The sequence below is a fragment of the Podarcis raffonei genome, chromosome 14, assembly GCF_027172205.1.
Source record: "Podarcis raffonei isolate rPodRaf1 chromosome 14, rPodRaf1.pri, whole genome shotgun sequence".
NCBI classification, from domain to species: Eukaryota; Metazoa; Chordata; class Lepidosauria; order Squamata; family Lacertidae; genus Podarcis; species Podarcis raffonei.
Genome location: NC_070615.1, coordinates 42,548,153 through 42,565,794, shown reverse-complemented (window position 1 = coordinate 42,565,794; position 17,642 = coordinate 42,548,153). Strand labels below are relative to the sequence as shown.

The 17,642-nt window shown below is 42.9% G+C and overlaps 1 protein-coding gene across 2 annotated transcripts in view; it reads right to left on the bottom strand.

Moving 5' to 3' along the window:
• Positions 1-4,008, bottom strand: part of BAIAP2L1 (BAR/IMD domain containing adaptor protein 2 like 1) — a 57,400-nt gene extending 53,392 nt beyond the window's left edge. The window contains exon 1 of one of the 2 annotated variants that reach the window (XM_053365494.1): positions 3,538-4,008. In XM_053365494.1, coding sequence (XP_053221469.1) covers positions 3,538-3,588 — 51 coding nt within the window. In that variant the 5' untranslated portion in view covers positions 3,589-4,008. The remainder of the gene's footprint in view (positions 1-3,537) is intronic. The other variant, XM_053365495.1, reaches the window with a different exon arrangement.
• Positions 4,009-17,642: the final 13,634 nt, after the last annotated feature.

The following is a 17,642-nucleotide window of genomic DNA, read 5'->3' as shown; positions in this document are numbered from 1 at the left end:
TCTTTTTAGTAAGTCAACATTACCTACTTGTGGATTACCCTACAATTTTTTGATGTGGTCATATGCTCACATAAGCATGCATTCCATAGTAGGTTAACAATTCAGACATACCTCAGCATTATTAAAAGCTTTTATCATGGAAAAAGAAATGACTTTACAATGGCAGATATGCAAAAACCCCAACTATAGGTTTAAAATAGCACATACCAAAATATTTTGGATTTTTTCTAAACCAAGACAGAATTAGAAATCATTGGGTGGTTAAAGTATTTTACAAACGTATGAGGTATACAACTAATGCATGCAACTAACTTTCCAAATTGATCAGACACTTTAAAATCACACAGAAAATTTGTATAATAAATAGATTACTCATGCTATGCATCATTTCAAGAGCTTTCAAACAGCATTTTTCAGGGCTATTTCAATGTTCTTTATATTGAGGGAATGCAAAGGTGGGTGATCCCTACCTAATGTATTTCTGAAAAAAGAAAAGAAATGTTCTGAAAAGTTGGATACAACATCAATAGAAAAGGCTGTATTTATTATCCTGCATATACTATCAGGATGTCTGTTTCACACAATATTGGAATTATTATTATTATTATTATTATTATTATTATTATTATTATTATTATTAATTCAAGAGGCAGTTCTGCTTGTGAAGCCTCAGCACCTTTCATTTAAAAACTGGATTAACCTTCCAAGTCCACAAAGGGGTCCATACTAAATGGCAGGGTTATCACTCTAATATACAGTGGTACCTCAGTTTACAAACTTAATCCGTTCCAGAAGTCCATTCTTAAACCAAAACCATTCTTAAACCAAGACGCACTTTCCCTAATGAGGCCTCCCACCGCCGGTGCCCTTCCACCATTCGGATTCCGTTCTTAGACCAAGGTAAAGTTCTCAAACCAAGACACTATTTCCGGTTTTGCGAAGTTTGTAAACCAAATTGTTCTTAAACTGATACCACTGTACCTGCATTCATATTTTCCTCATTTACGGGTTATTCAGTCTGCTGGACAGCTTGGATTCCCAAACAAATATACTCGAGGAATCCTCTCTGAAAAAAAACAAAAAGCCCAGCTTCTTTTTGGGGCAATACTCTCACCGGGCCTTGAATTGTAAGCACCCGCAATGCCTTACACCAAACAGGTACCTGACAGAATAGCACCCATTTTATTGGAAGGTACTCTAATGTGGAAAGTTACCTACATATGGTCAACCACATTCTAAGAGCTGCAGGCCCATACTCATACATCTAACAGGAACATCTGTGGGAATTCCCCCCTTTACCTCTGCTATATTGAGGTGAACTTGTCAGTGAGGACACATTAGCCTCAATATCTTTGCCCTCTCAAATACATTACTCCAGAAAGTACCTCAACTTTGTTTCCTATTCTGAACAGATTGGGAATATGGATGCTTTGAAACCCACAAGGGAAATTCTTTGTATTCTTCTTTAAACAATCCAGTAAAACTGCCAAACCTTATTGGGCACCCAGCAATCAAAAAATGGATTGGAAGCCACCTTCACCCCAAGGCAGCATTAACACCAAGCATTTAATCCTTACTATACACAAGGGCTAGCCAATATGGTGCCAGATGTTGTTGGACTACAACCATTATCATCAGTAACAAATGGCTATGCTACTAGCTAGGGTTGATGGGAGCTGCTGTGCTGTCCAACAATAGCTAGGGGCCACTGGGCTACTCCTGGATTACATTAATGAGTACCTAACTTGCATTATGTGATCTTGAGTATATGCCTTTCTACTCAGCCTGAATCTCCAATAATTTCCACTCTCGAAGGTCTACATATAATCACTACCATGGATTAGAAAAACCCCACCCCTATCTACAAACATACATCAAATCCACCTTTTTACAAGCTTGTTACAGAGTTTCAAGATCATAACAGACATTTGCTTCAGTAGCCACAGGGAAAGCACTTCCACAGCCCACACAAGCCCTGTTACATATAAGCACACCTGCCATCCATTGCCAGCCCTTTCTACATGAAAACATGTTAAGCAATGTATTTGAAAGGAATCAACTTGCATAGCACAGGAGGGGCTGAAGTTCAATCCTTGGCGTAACTACCTGAAAAGATCCTAGGGCTAGAGTCACTGTCTGAGACCTCAGACATCCAAGGTCAGTCAGATTAGACAGAAAGAAATAGTTCATATAAGGCTTGCTCTTCACTCTGAATGGGTGGTTTCAACTCTCAAGCAAGCTGCTATCATGGAAAAAGAAGGGCAATGTCTTTGGGAGTGGAACTGTAGTGTTTATATTACTATTATTATTTATTAAAGATTTCATTGGTTTACAAAAGCTTACGCCTTGTCTCTTTTTTCAGGTGTAGTGTTTTGCAAGGGAATGGTCCTGGGTCCAATCAGTGGAATCTCCATTTAAATGAATTTGATAGGTCTTAGGAAAAAGCATGGGGAAGGAGGGCCTTAGCTCAGTGACATTGCATCTGCTTTGCTCCTGGTTCAATCCCTGGCATCTCCCAGCAAGGATGGGGAGATGCCTGACAAACCCTGAAAGACCTGCTGCCAGTCAGAATAAGACACCAAACGTCCACCTTGTACCTGCATTTGTACACATGGAAAAACTCAGATGGGTATGGAAATTACATGTATTCTAGGCCTTCAAGTGTGTTGCTAGGGAGCATCCCCTCCCTCTATTAAGCACTCAGGAGTATGTACCTGACCTTGGAGAACCAGAAAGGCACCATGAAAGGCTCTGTGTGCTCTCTTGTGTGTTTATAGGCAATAGGGCAGGTGTGGCACACTCATAAAGGAGTGGCAAACCTCACCTGCGTAGCTGCCAAGGCAAACCTTAACTCCTCACCTGCGTAGCAGCCAAGGCAAACCTCACATCCGCTCCCACCCTAAAACATCAACCCCCCCCAGCCGCCCCATTACAACAGCGCATAGCTGTGCCATGACACTCAGAAGACGACCGTGTTCGCTGGGCTTTACTCCCTGGTTAAGTTTGCACAAGACCAAATCTGTCTCCAAATTCCCACTGCGAAAGCTACCTGAGTAACCCTGAGCTGGTCACACACACCGTTGTCAGGCTTGGTCTACCTTGCAGGGTTCTTGTGAGGAGGAACGGCCCTGAACGCTGAAGGAAATAATAATCCAAGAAAAGACAGTGTGGCATTCGTGGTTAAGGGTGCCAGACCAAGACCTGGGAGACCTGGGTTCAAATCCCCTCAGCTCACAGGGGCGTCCTGGGGGAGGGTGGCAGTCACAGCCTGTCAGCCTTACCTACCTCGCAGGGTTGTGGGGATAACACGGGGAGGAGGGGAACCATTGCGCCCCACCTTGAGCTCCTTGGATGGGACAGAAACATGCCATAAATAAATACGACGAAGAAGTTCGATTCACGATCACGAGTATTTATTTCCCTTCGTGATAATGAGTATTTCTCTCCCCCCTCTTCTTCCCATGTGTCTGGGTCTGCCGCCCTCCCTCTCCCAGCGCGGAGAAAGAAGCCGCTCGACTTTCCCTCGCCTCAACTTACTTTATAGGTGCTTTCCGTCAACTTATTCACCTCTTCTGGGTCCCGAGACATGGTGGTGGTGGAGGTGCTGCTGCTGCTTGGAACGGGAAGGGAGGAGAGGCAAGAAGGCGCAACTGCGGCTGAGGCGGCCGAGACAACTTTCCCTCAGGACGACGACGGCGACCGGCGCGCTTTTCCCCTTCCCCTGAGGCGGCTTTTTTTCCAGCCGGGAAGAGACAAGAACTCCCTCAGAGATAGAAACAAAACTCCCCTCGGAGCCGCCTTCCCCTTCCACGCAGCTGAGGTGAACCGGCGGGGACGGCGGCGCTGGCTGCCGTGGCGCCCTCGTCCTCCTCCTCCTCCTCCTCAAACTGTCAAACTCGTGGAACCGGCCAGCTCAGCGGCTCAGCCCTTTCGGGAGGCGGCCCCGGCGGCGGCGGCGGGGCGGAGTCGGGCGAGGTGGGGCCCCCTGGGCCTGACGCGGCAGCCGCAAGGCGGGCCCGGCCGAGTAGCGAGGCGGAGGAAGGTCGCCGAGGTTGCCCGGCCGCCTCTAGCTCCGCCGCCTCTTTACCTGAGCTGCGGGAGGCGGAGGAGGCCTGTAAGCTGCTTCAGGCCGCCTCCGCCTCCTGCCCCTCACCGAGAAAATCTTCGTTATTATCAATATTAAGAAAGAGAGAAAGTTTTGAGGTGAAGAGGGAGAAGGGCGGCCGTTTTATTATGCCGCAACACGCGCACCGCCAAAAGAAAGAAAGAAAGAAGAGAGAGAAAGGAGGGCTTACTAAGGTCTACTTAGAATTAAACCCCATTGCGTTCCGTTGCGCTTACTCTCAGGTAAAAGTCCCTGACGGAGTTGTAGTAGCAGCCCCTACAGCGCGATTCTGTTAGTCTGCTGCAGAAAAAAAAGTGGTGCTTTGTGGATTTATTTATTTTTTACCTACCACTGATTATATAGGGTTGCAAACTTGTTGGTTTGTTTATTGTTTTCTTCTCCAGTCTCCCCACCACCACTTTTTCTTGCTCCCCTCCCCTTTTATATTCTCCTTTAATATTTTTCTTGTCTAATGACACTTTTTATTGGGGGGGGGTATACGTGTAATTGTTTGGATTTCATTATGTTATGAATATAAATATAAATATATTATATATATATATATATATAATATAAAATATATATAAATATAAATCACTTTGTACAACTAATCAGTTTGTACAACTTTTGCTTTTAAAACGTAAAGGTGGCATGGCAACTTATTACCCAAGGTGCAGGAAAATAAAGGTGTTGGCCTGTGAAAACAAATACATCCGAAATCTCCTACAATACCTTTATTAGACCAAACAAAAATGTCACAAAACAGTTGACTGGTTTTTGCTGAACTCTTTATCAAGTTGGGTGGGAAAGGGGAGGGAGGGAATAAGTTGGCTGAAGATGAACCAGATGCAGACTGCATGATTCACGATTAGCCAGCCTTTTCCTCCCCCTGCCCTGTTTGCCATCTGCATTCTGCAATCCTGTGTACACTTACCTGGGAGTAAGCCCTATTGAACTCAGTAGGACTTACTTCTGAGTAAACACGTATGGCTTCCTCTGTAAGGCTGCAGTATACACAAGATGCATTTAAAGCACTCTTATGCCACCTTAACAGTCACATGCAATCCTGGGAAGTGTCGTTTGCTAAGTGTGCCAGGAATTGTAGCTTTTGTGAAATTCAGCACCCTTAACAAACTACAGTTTCCAGGATTCTTGGGGTGGGAGGAGCCACAACTGTTAGAGTTCTTTAAATGTATGATGGGTGAGTCAACAAGCATCAGATTAGCTGTAACAGATTTATTTTGGCATGTGCTTTCATCGGTTAGAGCTCAGTTATGCAGGTACATAAAGTACTATTAGCACTTAATTTATAGCATGGTCGATCATGGTGCAAAAGGCATCATGACATTTCTATACAAAGCTCAAATGTTTACAGATTCCAGAGTGGTGACCACTGCAAAAGTTTATAACAGCAAACACAAAAAGCACATTAAAGGACAACAATTTTGTGGCTGCGGAAGTTTTTAGGGGCCAAAGCTTGCTTTAAAAGTTCCCTGGGAATTTATGCCACGACAAATCAGTTGCAGTGCAATTCTGTACTCATTTGCTCAGAAGTTAATCCCACTAAGTTCAATGGAGCTTATTTCTGGGTAAACATATTTAGCACTGCAGTAATGCACACTTTCCTTGGGAGTAAGCCCCCTTGAACACGCTGTGTAACCTACTTCATAGTCAATGTGCATAGGGTTTTGCTGAAAGTCTTCAAAATGCCACAATACACTTCTCGTGTTTGTTTGAGGTAATCTTATGAACTGAAAGCATCCCTCAGAAAAGGTGGTTGCAGAATCTTGGGTCCTGCTCAGACTTGCTTTATGGTGTGCTGCCAAAAGTGAGGGGGAAAGCAACTATTACTGCTGCTGAAGGCAGATTCATGTTGTACTCTACATGGCAACTTGAATTTGCCTCCAGGTTGGAAATGGGAAAATGGGTGGTTGCTTTACTTGTATATGCTCCTTGCTTAGGAATATCACCAATCAATGGGTGGGTCATAGGTGTGGATGACCCATTACAGTCTGAGTGAGAATTTCAGGCCTGGGGGCTGAATGTAGCCCTCCTGTCATCTCTATCTGGCCCTCAGGACTATGTCCAAACCCCTCCCCCTCCTCAAGCTGCACTACTAACTGGTCCTGATCCCTGCTCACCTGTAGCTCATGTGGATTATATTGCTTTATATCATCCTCAAGCTCAGTGAACCCTTGATCACCAGTATCAGGTTCGGGGCCAAGAAACTAATCGAGCCCTTCAATGCCCTTGTAACCTCTGACTTGATGTCCTAGTCACTGTTGAACCTGGACCGTGATACTTCTGCTTTTACTTAACTAGAGTTCAGTATTTGCCTGAACCCTAAACTATGATGAATGTTGACTTACGGTTTGTTTATGCAAACCAGTTCCAAAACCCATGTCTTCGAGTTAAGTCATTACAAGCTGCAGTTAAGCAAAAGTGGAAACAAACTTCTCCTGGCTGTGTAGGAAAGGGAACAAGTCAGCCCAAGGCTTACCTTGTTATATTAAGCTATGGTTTACCATAGCTGTGACTCTTTATCTTCAACTGTGGTCTGTCACGAACATACCAGCAGCAGGAGGGTCAGAAATGTGGAGTGTAGAGGAATCCAGATCAATTTTAAGTCTCACCTGTCAGCTTGCTTACGTTGGATGTTGAAACTCTACTAACAAGGTAAAATGTATAGATCTGGAGAGAGGGCAAGTTATGGCATTCTGGTGTTTTTCTTTCTAACAGGGTTTCAGAGATTCATTCATTTTATCAGTATGCCGCTTTTCTCACACACAAAAAATCATGCTCAAAGCGGCTTACAACAAAGAAACAGGGATGCATTTCAAACAAGCACTACACAAACAATCTCATAATAACATAGCAAAACGATAACAATGGCAATTTTATAATATAGCAAAACAATAGCAAATATAATAACATACCAAAAAAGACCCACGTCCCAATACTATAAATATAACAAGATTACTTAAACAATGCGCAGTATCCAAGAGCAAGAATAACAAGGGGGCAACACAGTTTCATCTTAGTAGAAACACCCTCCCATGATGTTGCTCACAGCCCGTCTCCTGCAGCAGCTTTTAAGGCTTCCAGTGGCAAAGGGTGGGGTAGCGGGAAACACCCACCCATGATGTGCAAATATTTTATTTTCTCCTTATACTTTTATCTTCATTTTTTAAAGCACTCAATAACAAGCCTCTAGAGAAATTGGATGGGCATGATATTATACAGTAAAGGACAGAACTGTGATAGTTTTCATTAACATATCAGCATTATTCCTGTGTGTGTGTGTGCGCGCGCTGTGGAAAAAACTTAGCATTCCATGGGACATGGAATTCCTAACACTGCTAAAGTGGTGATAGGAATGCTTTTGCAAGGACAAGATTCTCCCCTTTAAATCCCCCAGGCTATTTTAATTGATTTCCCCCTCCAGCTAGAATTCAGAAAGTGAGCAAGGGAGAACCTCTGAGTGAGGGAGCAGTGAAGTACCAAACTCTCCAATTACGGTATTCGTCCACTGTAAGTGCCTTTATATTCCTGTTTCTTCTGTAAAGGTGGGCATGGGAATGAATGCGTGTTCCCTAGTTCGGCTCCAAAGCTGGTCAAAAGTTTTATATGTTTGTAGTCTAACATAGTGGTGCCCTCAGGGCCAGACATTCAGGGCCCCATTCAGCAGAATGGGCTACAATGGTAGGAGAGACTGGCTTATCAAATTTCTGAAGCAAACGAAATGATGTAAGTGACTATCTGAAGAATCTTCCCATCAGGCTATTCAGTCCAGAGTCTAAAATGAGTCTAGTGATCTAACACAGGCAGAGGGTGAATGTGTAGAATAATAGTACTTCCTTTTAACTTACGGTACACTCTGTGGTCAATGTGTGCAGCTGACATAAAAAATAAATAGTGTTGCTGCATTACACCAATAAAGGGACTGACCCAATCACTCCATTTCTCCAGCATTCTGATTAAGCAGTATGTTGGCTCTTTGCCATAATACACATTGATTGATTGATTGATTGATTGATTGAGCAAATGCATGAGACCTTAATGCTGGGGTTGCAGCACTGCAGCCATCTGATCCTTGTACAACAACATTGCCATGGGTCTTCCCGGACCTGTGGCTTTCAAGTTCTGTCACTCTTTCCCTCAACCCTCCTCCTTTCTATGCAAGGGGAAATGTTCCACTTAAGTCCTTGTCATGGATGGAGGAATTCTGCTGATTCCGCCTATCTTCACGCTGGAGATAATTGATGAATGTTTTACTAGGCTGGAACAAGCCCGAAAGGTGCTCACACTACAGCTCCTGTCCTGAAGCTCATTCCTTTCGCTTTCTGGCTCACTGAGTTGTAAGAAAAAGTAGCACGCTGGTGCTCAATGACCTGTGTGCAGGAGTAGCTAGATGCCTTGTTGTAATATATGTTCTTGTGTGGTTACTGCCATAATGCCTATACTCATGTGGCTGCAGGTGACTATGACCTGTGCACTATATGCAAGGTTTCTATTATTCATTTTAATTTAACATTTAAAAGCCACCGGAGATGAGTCCGTGGAACTCTCAGGGCAGCTAACAACATAATATATAAAACCATGTTGTTTACCAATGCGCTTGAGAGCATGGGAAGCATTAGGGGAGTGTGGTAGCAGCAAATTGGCCTTTTGCTCACTGTCCCACACGTGGAAGAACAGGAATATTCACGGGCGGAAGTGACCAGCACCCATTTATGCATGGTTTGGCTTCGAGACACTAATAAAATAACTTCCGTCTTCACCGTCTAAAATGCTTTTTTGTTTCCCTGGTTCCTGCAGTGAGTCATAAGGCACAAACAAGAAGTGGACTTAAGACTTTCACACCAGGGAGGAGGCTCAGGTTGATATCAGGTTTCAGGAACTGTAAAACTTGATTGTTTCAGTAGATTTGAAGGTGTTTATATCTTGCTATGTGAGCATTCTCCTGATCGTACACAACATGATATGGTGTGGGTGTATGCATTTTATAGCTTGTAGCTCAAGGCCACCACAATTGATAAATAGAGCACAGCATCTGGCATAGGTAAGACCACATGGACTCTACAAACTTTTAAAAATTGAATTTGTATTCAGTATTTCCTTTGAAGGGCTAAGAGCAGTTTAAGTATGGCTCTCAGGTAGTTTTCTACATGGATGCTTTTTAAAACCAGACTTGCTTGGCATCCGCACTAGATCTGTATCATGTTCCTCCTTTTGGGACAAGTGACAACATCTGCTTTTTCATTGTTTGCTTGAAAACTGGACTCCCTTACAAAGTTCTCTGGTCGATCGGAGCACAATTTGTATTCAGAATGAAGCTAAATAATCAACACTTGAAAGAAATTTCTACCGCTGAAAGCCCCACAAGTATAAGTTCATAGAACTGAACAGATTACTATGGTAAAAGCAAAACACTTTAGGCAAACGGCTGTCTGATTATTGCCAGCTGATCCACTATGGGTGGTCCAGGAGGCACAGGTAATGAAACAAATGCAAATAACCCTTTTCCTCATCTTTGGGGCCTTTTTATATATTCTTCTCTTCCACCAATGAGGCTCTTGCTACTTTTCCAATACAGTGGTACCTCGGGTTACAGACGCTTCAGGTTACAGACGCTTCAGGTTACAGACTCCACTAACCCAGAAATAGTACCTCGGGTTAAGAACTTTGCTTCAGGATGAGAACAGAAATGAGAACAGAAATTGCACAGCAGTGGCGTGGCGGCAGCAGCAGGAGGCCCCACTAGCTAAAGTGGTGCTTCAGGTTAAGAACAGTTTCAGGTTAAGAACGGACCTCCAGAACAAATTAAGTTCTTAACCCTAGGTATCACTGTACTACTTCAAAATGCAGCTTTTCTTGGTGGAGATTAATGGTACTTTTTAGAAAAAGTAACACTTAAAAAACGGGTGTATTTATTAACTAGTTTCCCCATTAATAAAATGTCCAAATAGATGGAACAACCTTTAGCAAATAAGGCAATGCAATAGAGAACAACAAGGCAAGTGAGACAATGCAAGCAAAACAGTAAATTAGTTAATGAACTGGCCAGGCTCCAAAGAGCTACATTCAGCATGCTCAGGTATTTAGACACGCTCTGGGGGATTTTTGATGCTTTTACTTTGGCAAGCAGATTGCTATGCCGTATTACAAACTACTCATTGCCTTTTCTGGACAAAGTAGCTCAAGGGCCTTGTTCAGACAACAGGGTAGGTTGGTAGCCATCACTTTCAGGGAAGAGGTGGAAAAGGAGACAGTTGAAGGAAATGAGGAGGGATAGCAGGACAAGACATCACATGCATGTGCTCACACGCCCTAAGCAAGCAGGTCCTTAATAGCAGATTACTAAGTAACTGCGACTAACCCTTTATCACCATCTGGGATTAGTGGTTGGGACTGCTAGGACAGAGAGCATGTTTCCCCAATAAACAACGGGGGTTGACGGTAAGACATGTTCTGTGAATGCAATTAATCTGGTCTTGGTTCTGGATAAATGCCACTCCAGTTGGAACAGTTGCATCCTTTACTTCACACAAATGAGTCCCGTGGCTAAATAGAAAAGTGGTGGTGTGTTGTTAGGTATGCACTTTCCCGCAGATCTGATTTTTCGCGTCTAGTTTTAAAAACCGAGGCTACGATCATATTCATATCCACTTGGGAGTATAAACACTGACAACTGGGAAACACTGGCCTGCGGGCGCTCCAGTTGGAAAACAGCCTTTACCAAAGGTGTCATGGGCTTTGAAGACACTCGAACTCAGGACGCAAGAGAGAAACGTGCTAAGAGGAAGGCATGCTTGGCAAATCCACACTGTGATCATCTCCCACCTGGAAACCAATGTCCCCACTGTGGAAGGACGTGTGGATCCAGAACTGGCTTCCACAGTCATTTACGGACTCATTGTTAAAACCGTGTTTATGGAAGACAATCTTACTCGGCTACAAGTGATCGCCAAAGAAAGCATTGAATTCACTGGTGCTTTCTCCCTGGTAAAATGCATAGGATCATAGAATTGTAGAGTTGGAAAGGACCTCCAGAGTCATCTGGTCCAACTCCCTGCAGTGCAGGAATCATGCCCGCAGCTGTCCCTGGCTGGGCTCGAACCACTAACCTTCTGGTTAACAGCCAGACACATGGACCCATTGTGCCAACTTGGAAGGGTAACTTAGGATCACTTATTTCAAAGGGTCTACTCTGAGTAGGGCTTAGTTGCATACAGCCCATAGGGACCAGTACACTGGACAATTTTGCTTCCTTTCCAATGTTGCTGTTTTCTGCTTCACTCTGCCTTGGCCTGGGCCCAGCCTTTCTCAACCTGTGGGTCCCCAGATGTTGTTGAACTACAACTCCCATCACCCCTAGCTAGCAAGGCCAGAGCTCAGGGATGATGGGAGTTGTAGTCCAACAACATCTGGGGACCCACAGGTTGAGAACCGCTGGGCTGGCCCATCCTCACAAAAAGCAAAGCAGCAAGCAAGAATGAAGTGGCCATGATGAACAGGGAGAAGTCAGGTCTCATAGTTACTGAACAGACAGGGCCGTTAGTTTTCATCAGGAAAAAAATGAAATGCCTGTGTTTGGTAGGCAGAGTGTAAATACTCATATCTGAGAAATGACCAGACTGGTTCTTCATTAACATAAATTTAACTCGGTGAGAACATTGCAAGAAGAGTAGCTGGCAGTGGAAAATCCATGTCGCAAGGGAGTAAACAACATTAATATAAATCCATTGTACCAAGTTAAACTCCCCTCAAGACACTGACAAAATACTAAGAATGAGTTTTCTTTCAAGTGGCTTTTGTTCAGAAATGGAAACACCAAGGAATGTTTACTCCCATGTCTTGGAATCTTTGCTAAAGGCACAGAAGTAATTTACCGAAACAATCTGTTGTTCTGTTAAAAGAGTTTTATTGCTTGTGTTCATATGCTGAAATACAGTCCGGACACGAGAGGGAAAAAATATGTTTATTTTGTGGCTTCGTGTGTGGGTGTGCAGTGTTGACTATTAAAGTTAAATCTAGGAATACTTTTATGTAGAGCAGTATGGAAACAATTTATAACCATATTTGTATTATTTGAGGGCTCTTTTTCCTCATCATTTATAGTATTGCTCAGATTATGTTTAATGGCTTCTGCAGTAATAAAGTTTGGCTTTTAATTTTGTTTTAAAATGTCCAACGCTTTGTTGAACATGAGAACAACCCAAATTCACACAAAAGATGCAAGAAGCAGAACAGAAGTGTTTGGTTATGTATCCATCTATCTGTGAAGTCAAAGGCAGTGCTGGGTAATCTGCAGGGCCCTCCCCTGCTGTGATCACAGAGAGATGACAGTTAAAAGTAAAGTACAAAATCATAGGCTTGTGGGAAAACAGTGTGTTTGCTTAATTGCTACCAAAATCAGATAAACTTGAGAAAGGAAAACAATATGAAGTAAATGAAAGCTTCAGCCTTTGTTGCTATTGGCTACAAGTGATTTCACTTAAATCTATAGCTGGATATTCCTGAGTCATGGTCTCAGCTGTTGAAGTGGTATGGAAATTTATGAACATTCCAACTGCTCAGAATTACTATTTTTTAAATAAAAAAATATTGCACTCAAAGCCAAGGAACTGGATGGAGCAGTTGGTGGAAAGTGTTACAGAGGAGGTTGAGGCAGCCCTCTAGCAAATTGTTAGATTGACGGTTTAATCCTATACATGTCAATACTAATAAATAACAACAGTAGTAGTTCTTGTTCTATTAGTTGCTTGACACATAATATGCCTCCAAGCATCTTACAAAGTTCAAAAGCATAAAGGGTGGTGTTGTAAGAATTTAAGGTCTCATATATATAAGTTAAATGTTCATAAGTATGTAAACCATGTGTATGAAGTAGTACAGGAGAACAATCCTGAAACCATTTTGACTCTCCCAAATTGTCTTCAAATGTTTCTCGGTAAGGAGGAAGGACATGGCAAAGCCTCTCCATTGTCTTTTGCTTACTTGTCTTTAGGGCATTTTTGTGTATGAATAGGGTGAGCCTGTGACCTGGTTTCAGGAATTAAAGTATTTACCATCACCAAAGAATGGCCGGGCTGCCCAAGTAAGCAATCACTGGCCATTGTCAGGTATCCTGGCAGACAGGATTTCTTCTGTAGACCGCCTCCTTCTGTGATGTATGTATGATGTTTTTGGGGGTGGGTCTTGAGCTACAGGGCAGGCAATTTCAAAAGTCTATATGGTGAGTGCATGTGGTGAGTGAGGACCCTGTTGCAACAATTTAGTAAAGATCAGGCTTACTAGCTGCTTTGTTTCTCAATATTCTCTGGTTGGCCTCTGTTATTTTCTCCTACCTATAGGGAACCCACATTAAGTTCGTATCTGGAGGCTCCACTGTATTCAAATAAGCTGGGGTGAGGGTGCGGAGGCTGTAATACCAATTATACCACTCTATTCCCATGAACTCTCACAACCTATGTAAAGGTAAAAGGTAAAGGACCCCTGGACGGTTAAGTCCAGCCCAGACTCTATATGGGCTCTTGGATACCCCGTAAGGGAAAAGGAGCAGATTTTTAAGAAAAATAACAATGCAGGGTTATTTTGCCTTGTAACCTGTAAAGCAAACACAGCAAAACCGCAGCAAAAACACATTGTCAATAGTCGGCAAAATAATTATCATCTTCCCTGACACTAAAATTATGAGTGAGTTCAGTGGGGCTTACTCCCAAACCAGTGAGTATAGAATTGCAGCCCAAGTATATGAATGCTGGATGTGGACCAGGGTAGGACATTAACTGGGTCTGTGTACATAGGTTGTACACGTGGGTGAAGATGTGGTCTAAACCACTGAGCCTCTTGGGCTTACCAATCAGAAGGTTGGCAGTTCGAATCCCCGCGATGGGGTGAGCTCCCGTAGCAGTTCGAAAGCATGCCAGTGCAAGTAGATAAATAGGTACCACTGTGGCGGGAAGGTAAACGGCGTCTCCATGTGCTCTGGTTTCCGTCATGGTGTCCCGTTGCTCCAGAAGCGATTTAGTCCTGCTGGCCACATGACCTGGAAAGCTGTCTGTGGACAAACGCCAGCTCCCTTGGCTTGAAAGCGATATGAGCGCTGAAACTCCATAGTCGCCTTTGAGTGGACTTAACCGTCCAGGGGTCCTTTATCTTTTACCTTTACATAGGTTGTGAGAGTTTATGGGAATAGTGGTATAATTGGTATTACAGCCTCCCCACCCCCACCCCAGCTTATTTGAATACTGTGGACCCTTCAGATAAGAACTTAATTAGTCCCGGGGGTCCATTCTTACCCCAAAAAGTCCGAATCCAGAGGTGCTGCTTCTGCGCATGCACATGGCGCGATAGAGCACTTCTGCACATGCCGCGTTCACAACCTGAAATTACGTCACCTGAGGTACCACTGTACTTCATAGCAAGACCACGCATAAACTCACAAATCAATGTAAGCATTTGTGAATGCCCTTGAGTTTCCACTTGAACTCTTTAAAGTATGAATAGCTGCATTGTGATCATTAGATTGCACACATGCATGCACACACACACACACACACACACACACGTCAAACTTTTCATGTAAATGTACTATTCCAGATCACATCAAACTGGCAGCAGTTGCAGCAAAATAGACTATTAACTCTGAGAACTTGTGCATGCAATTATCCTCATGCAGTAACCTTTTAGCTTTTGACAGGCCCAAGGGGTCAATCTGAGTTGAAGAGGGTTAAAAGGACCTGGATAATCTGGTGCTTGACTCTGTTTACATTGGGTGGGTGGAAGGTGGATTAATGATATACTGGCAAAAGCAGAGTGACTTGGCTCATCTGAAGTTACTACCCAAAATAATGAGTATGTGGGGAAACAGGTTAGGATTCTCTTCCTCTTCAGGAAAAAAAAAAAAGAACCTCTGGTGAAATGGCTGAGTCAGAAGAACATTCAGAGACTAGGATGGCCGGCCCGCCCATAAGGTGGACTGAGGCAGCCACCTCTGGTGGCAGAATCCCAAGGGAAGGTGCCCTGCCCACCCCTGCCACTACCGCTGGAGAAGTAAAAAGAAGCAACTACCACTGCCACCACTCTACCAAATATATATATATTTGTAATCTAAATAATAGGTATGCCTTTAAAATAAAATATGCATTTATATACTTTTTGTGCAGATTTTTTTTGCAGATAAATGTTGAAACAGGACAGAACTGACTTATGAATGAACAAATGCGAAATTGATATAGACCAGAAATAGACTGATTTGTCATTTCTCTCATGCCTGACCCTTTGATTGTTAAGAGGAGCTTTGGCAGACAGCGTTGGACTAGAACACTGTTCTCTGCAAGGACCACTAGATGGCAAGCAAGCTATGTAGAAGAGAAGCAATCCGTATTGGTTTGAAACCCTTGATGCAAAGGGTGGCTTATTCAAATCTGTTTGCAGTGCTTACATAGTACAAACATAGAAGCAGTGGCCATTAACTTACTGTTACATCACTTATGACTCTTTATGGCATACCTTTGGCTTGCAGCAAAATGCACCGGGTATCATTAAAGGGTGGCATTGGGGGTTGTTAGAGGTTAGCACTGAGGATTGGTCCTGATTTTGCACATTACAGCTTCCATTATATATGTTTAGGGAAGCTTTTAATGTTTGACGGACTATTGTCTTTTAATATTTTGTTGGAAGCCGCCCAGAGTGGCTGGGGAAACCCAGCCAGGTGGGTGTTGTATAAATATTATTATTATTAAATTAAATTTGTATACCACCCACCGTTCGTAGATCTCAGGGCGGTTCACAGCATAAAATTACAATATAAGAAACACATGAGTGCTGTTAGTCATGTGAAAAGTGTGATGTAGGAATGTAGGAGAAGAGGATGCATGAAAGATGCAACGGGAACAAAGGGAGCTGGGACGTTTGCATCCCATAGCAACCTGCTCAAGGTTGTTGCTGCAACAGCATCCATGATTGCTTTTTCATCCAATACAGGGTATCCATATATGGAGTTGTGCCATAATTTATTAATTTTTAAAGAAGTGTTTGTAAAGGTTTTAACTATGTTCTCAGAAAGCTGTTAAGGGAAATGCCTAACAGCATGTATGCTCAGAAATGGGAATGTAAGTTCCACCCTGTATTCGTCACATACAGCGCTGTTTCCATTCTGCTGCAGTTCATCTTCCACCCCAAACTACATTCTGTAACTTAAGTAATTAATTACATAACTTACATACATAAATTATACTGCCACTATGTTATCTCATCCCAGTCATTTCAGTGCAAAGGAAACACAGTGAAAATGGGTGGGCCTAATCAGCTATCTCTGATTTGCGCAGTGAACATCACAGCAATAGGGGATACCAGTCATATTCGCTGGACTGATTTTCCTCCCGGGCATGGAACAAAAAGTGAACACCAGCAATTTCTGCTTGCTTTTCTGTTTTGGTCATAATTCTCTGCCATATCTACTCAAAATCAAAGCCCAATTAAGCAGGGACACCTTTTTAAACAACCAATGTTTTACATAGATTCTTCTTCTTGATAAGCTAGCTAAACTTTGAAAGCCAGTATGGTGCAGTGATTAGAGTGTTAGACTAGGACCTGACAGATCAGGGTTCCAATCCCCACTCAGCCATGAAACTCACTGGGTGACCTCGGGCCAGTCACTGCCTCTCAACATAACCCACCTCGCAGGGTTGTTCTGAGGATTAATTGAGGAGAAGGAACTTGCCCACCACTTCAAGATCCTTGAAGAAAAGGTGGGATATGCATGCAATAAATGCATAACACGAGTACAAATAAATAGCAGGTTTTCAATCAAGCAGGTGAGAATTGATAAAACATTGCAGTTTTAAACTCGTAGTTATTTGCCTACCTGTCTTAAATATGTTCATTTTCAGAAGCTGAAACTCTTGCTGGCTGTTACTGAGGATGAATGTAAAGTTTGCATGGTCAGTGTAAAAAGCATACATTTCATTGCTTTTGCGATTCTTTCTTCATTGAGGTTAGAATAAAAAATGCTGGTGCTCCCATTACAAAGGATAATGATGATAAATTATTTGTATCATGATAGTACTTAGAGGTGCCCGTCAGCTATGAAGATCCCCTACTGTGGTAGGCGCTGTGTCCACATACATAATGAAAAAGTGCTCTTCTCCAGAGGGACTCATCACCCTATATTCTAGCTTGGCTGATCTTTAATTGCTTTAAAAACTGTATGGATTATTTATAGCTTAGATGGCATTCTAACATTTTCTGTGGGCAGAGTTGACAAAGGCCTGATAAATCCTTTATATTATAAATACTTTTCTGCAGAAAAAACTCATTACATCTTCTACACAGCTGAATGGAAAGTGTTGCAATAAAAATCCTGAAATAGACCTGCATGCTTTCTATGAGTCTATGATCATACACACACACACACACACACACACACACACACACACACACCGTATTGTTCGCTCCATAGGGCGCACCGGACCATAGGTGCTCCTAGTTTTTAGGGAGGGAAATAAAGAAAAAAAATCCCCCCCAGCCT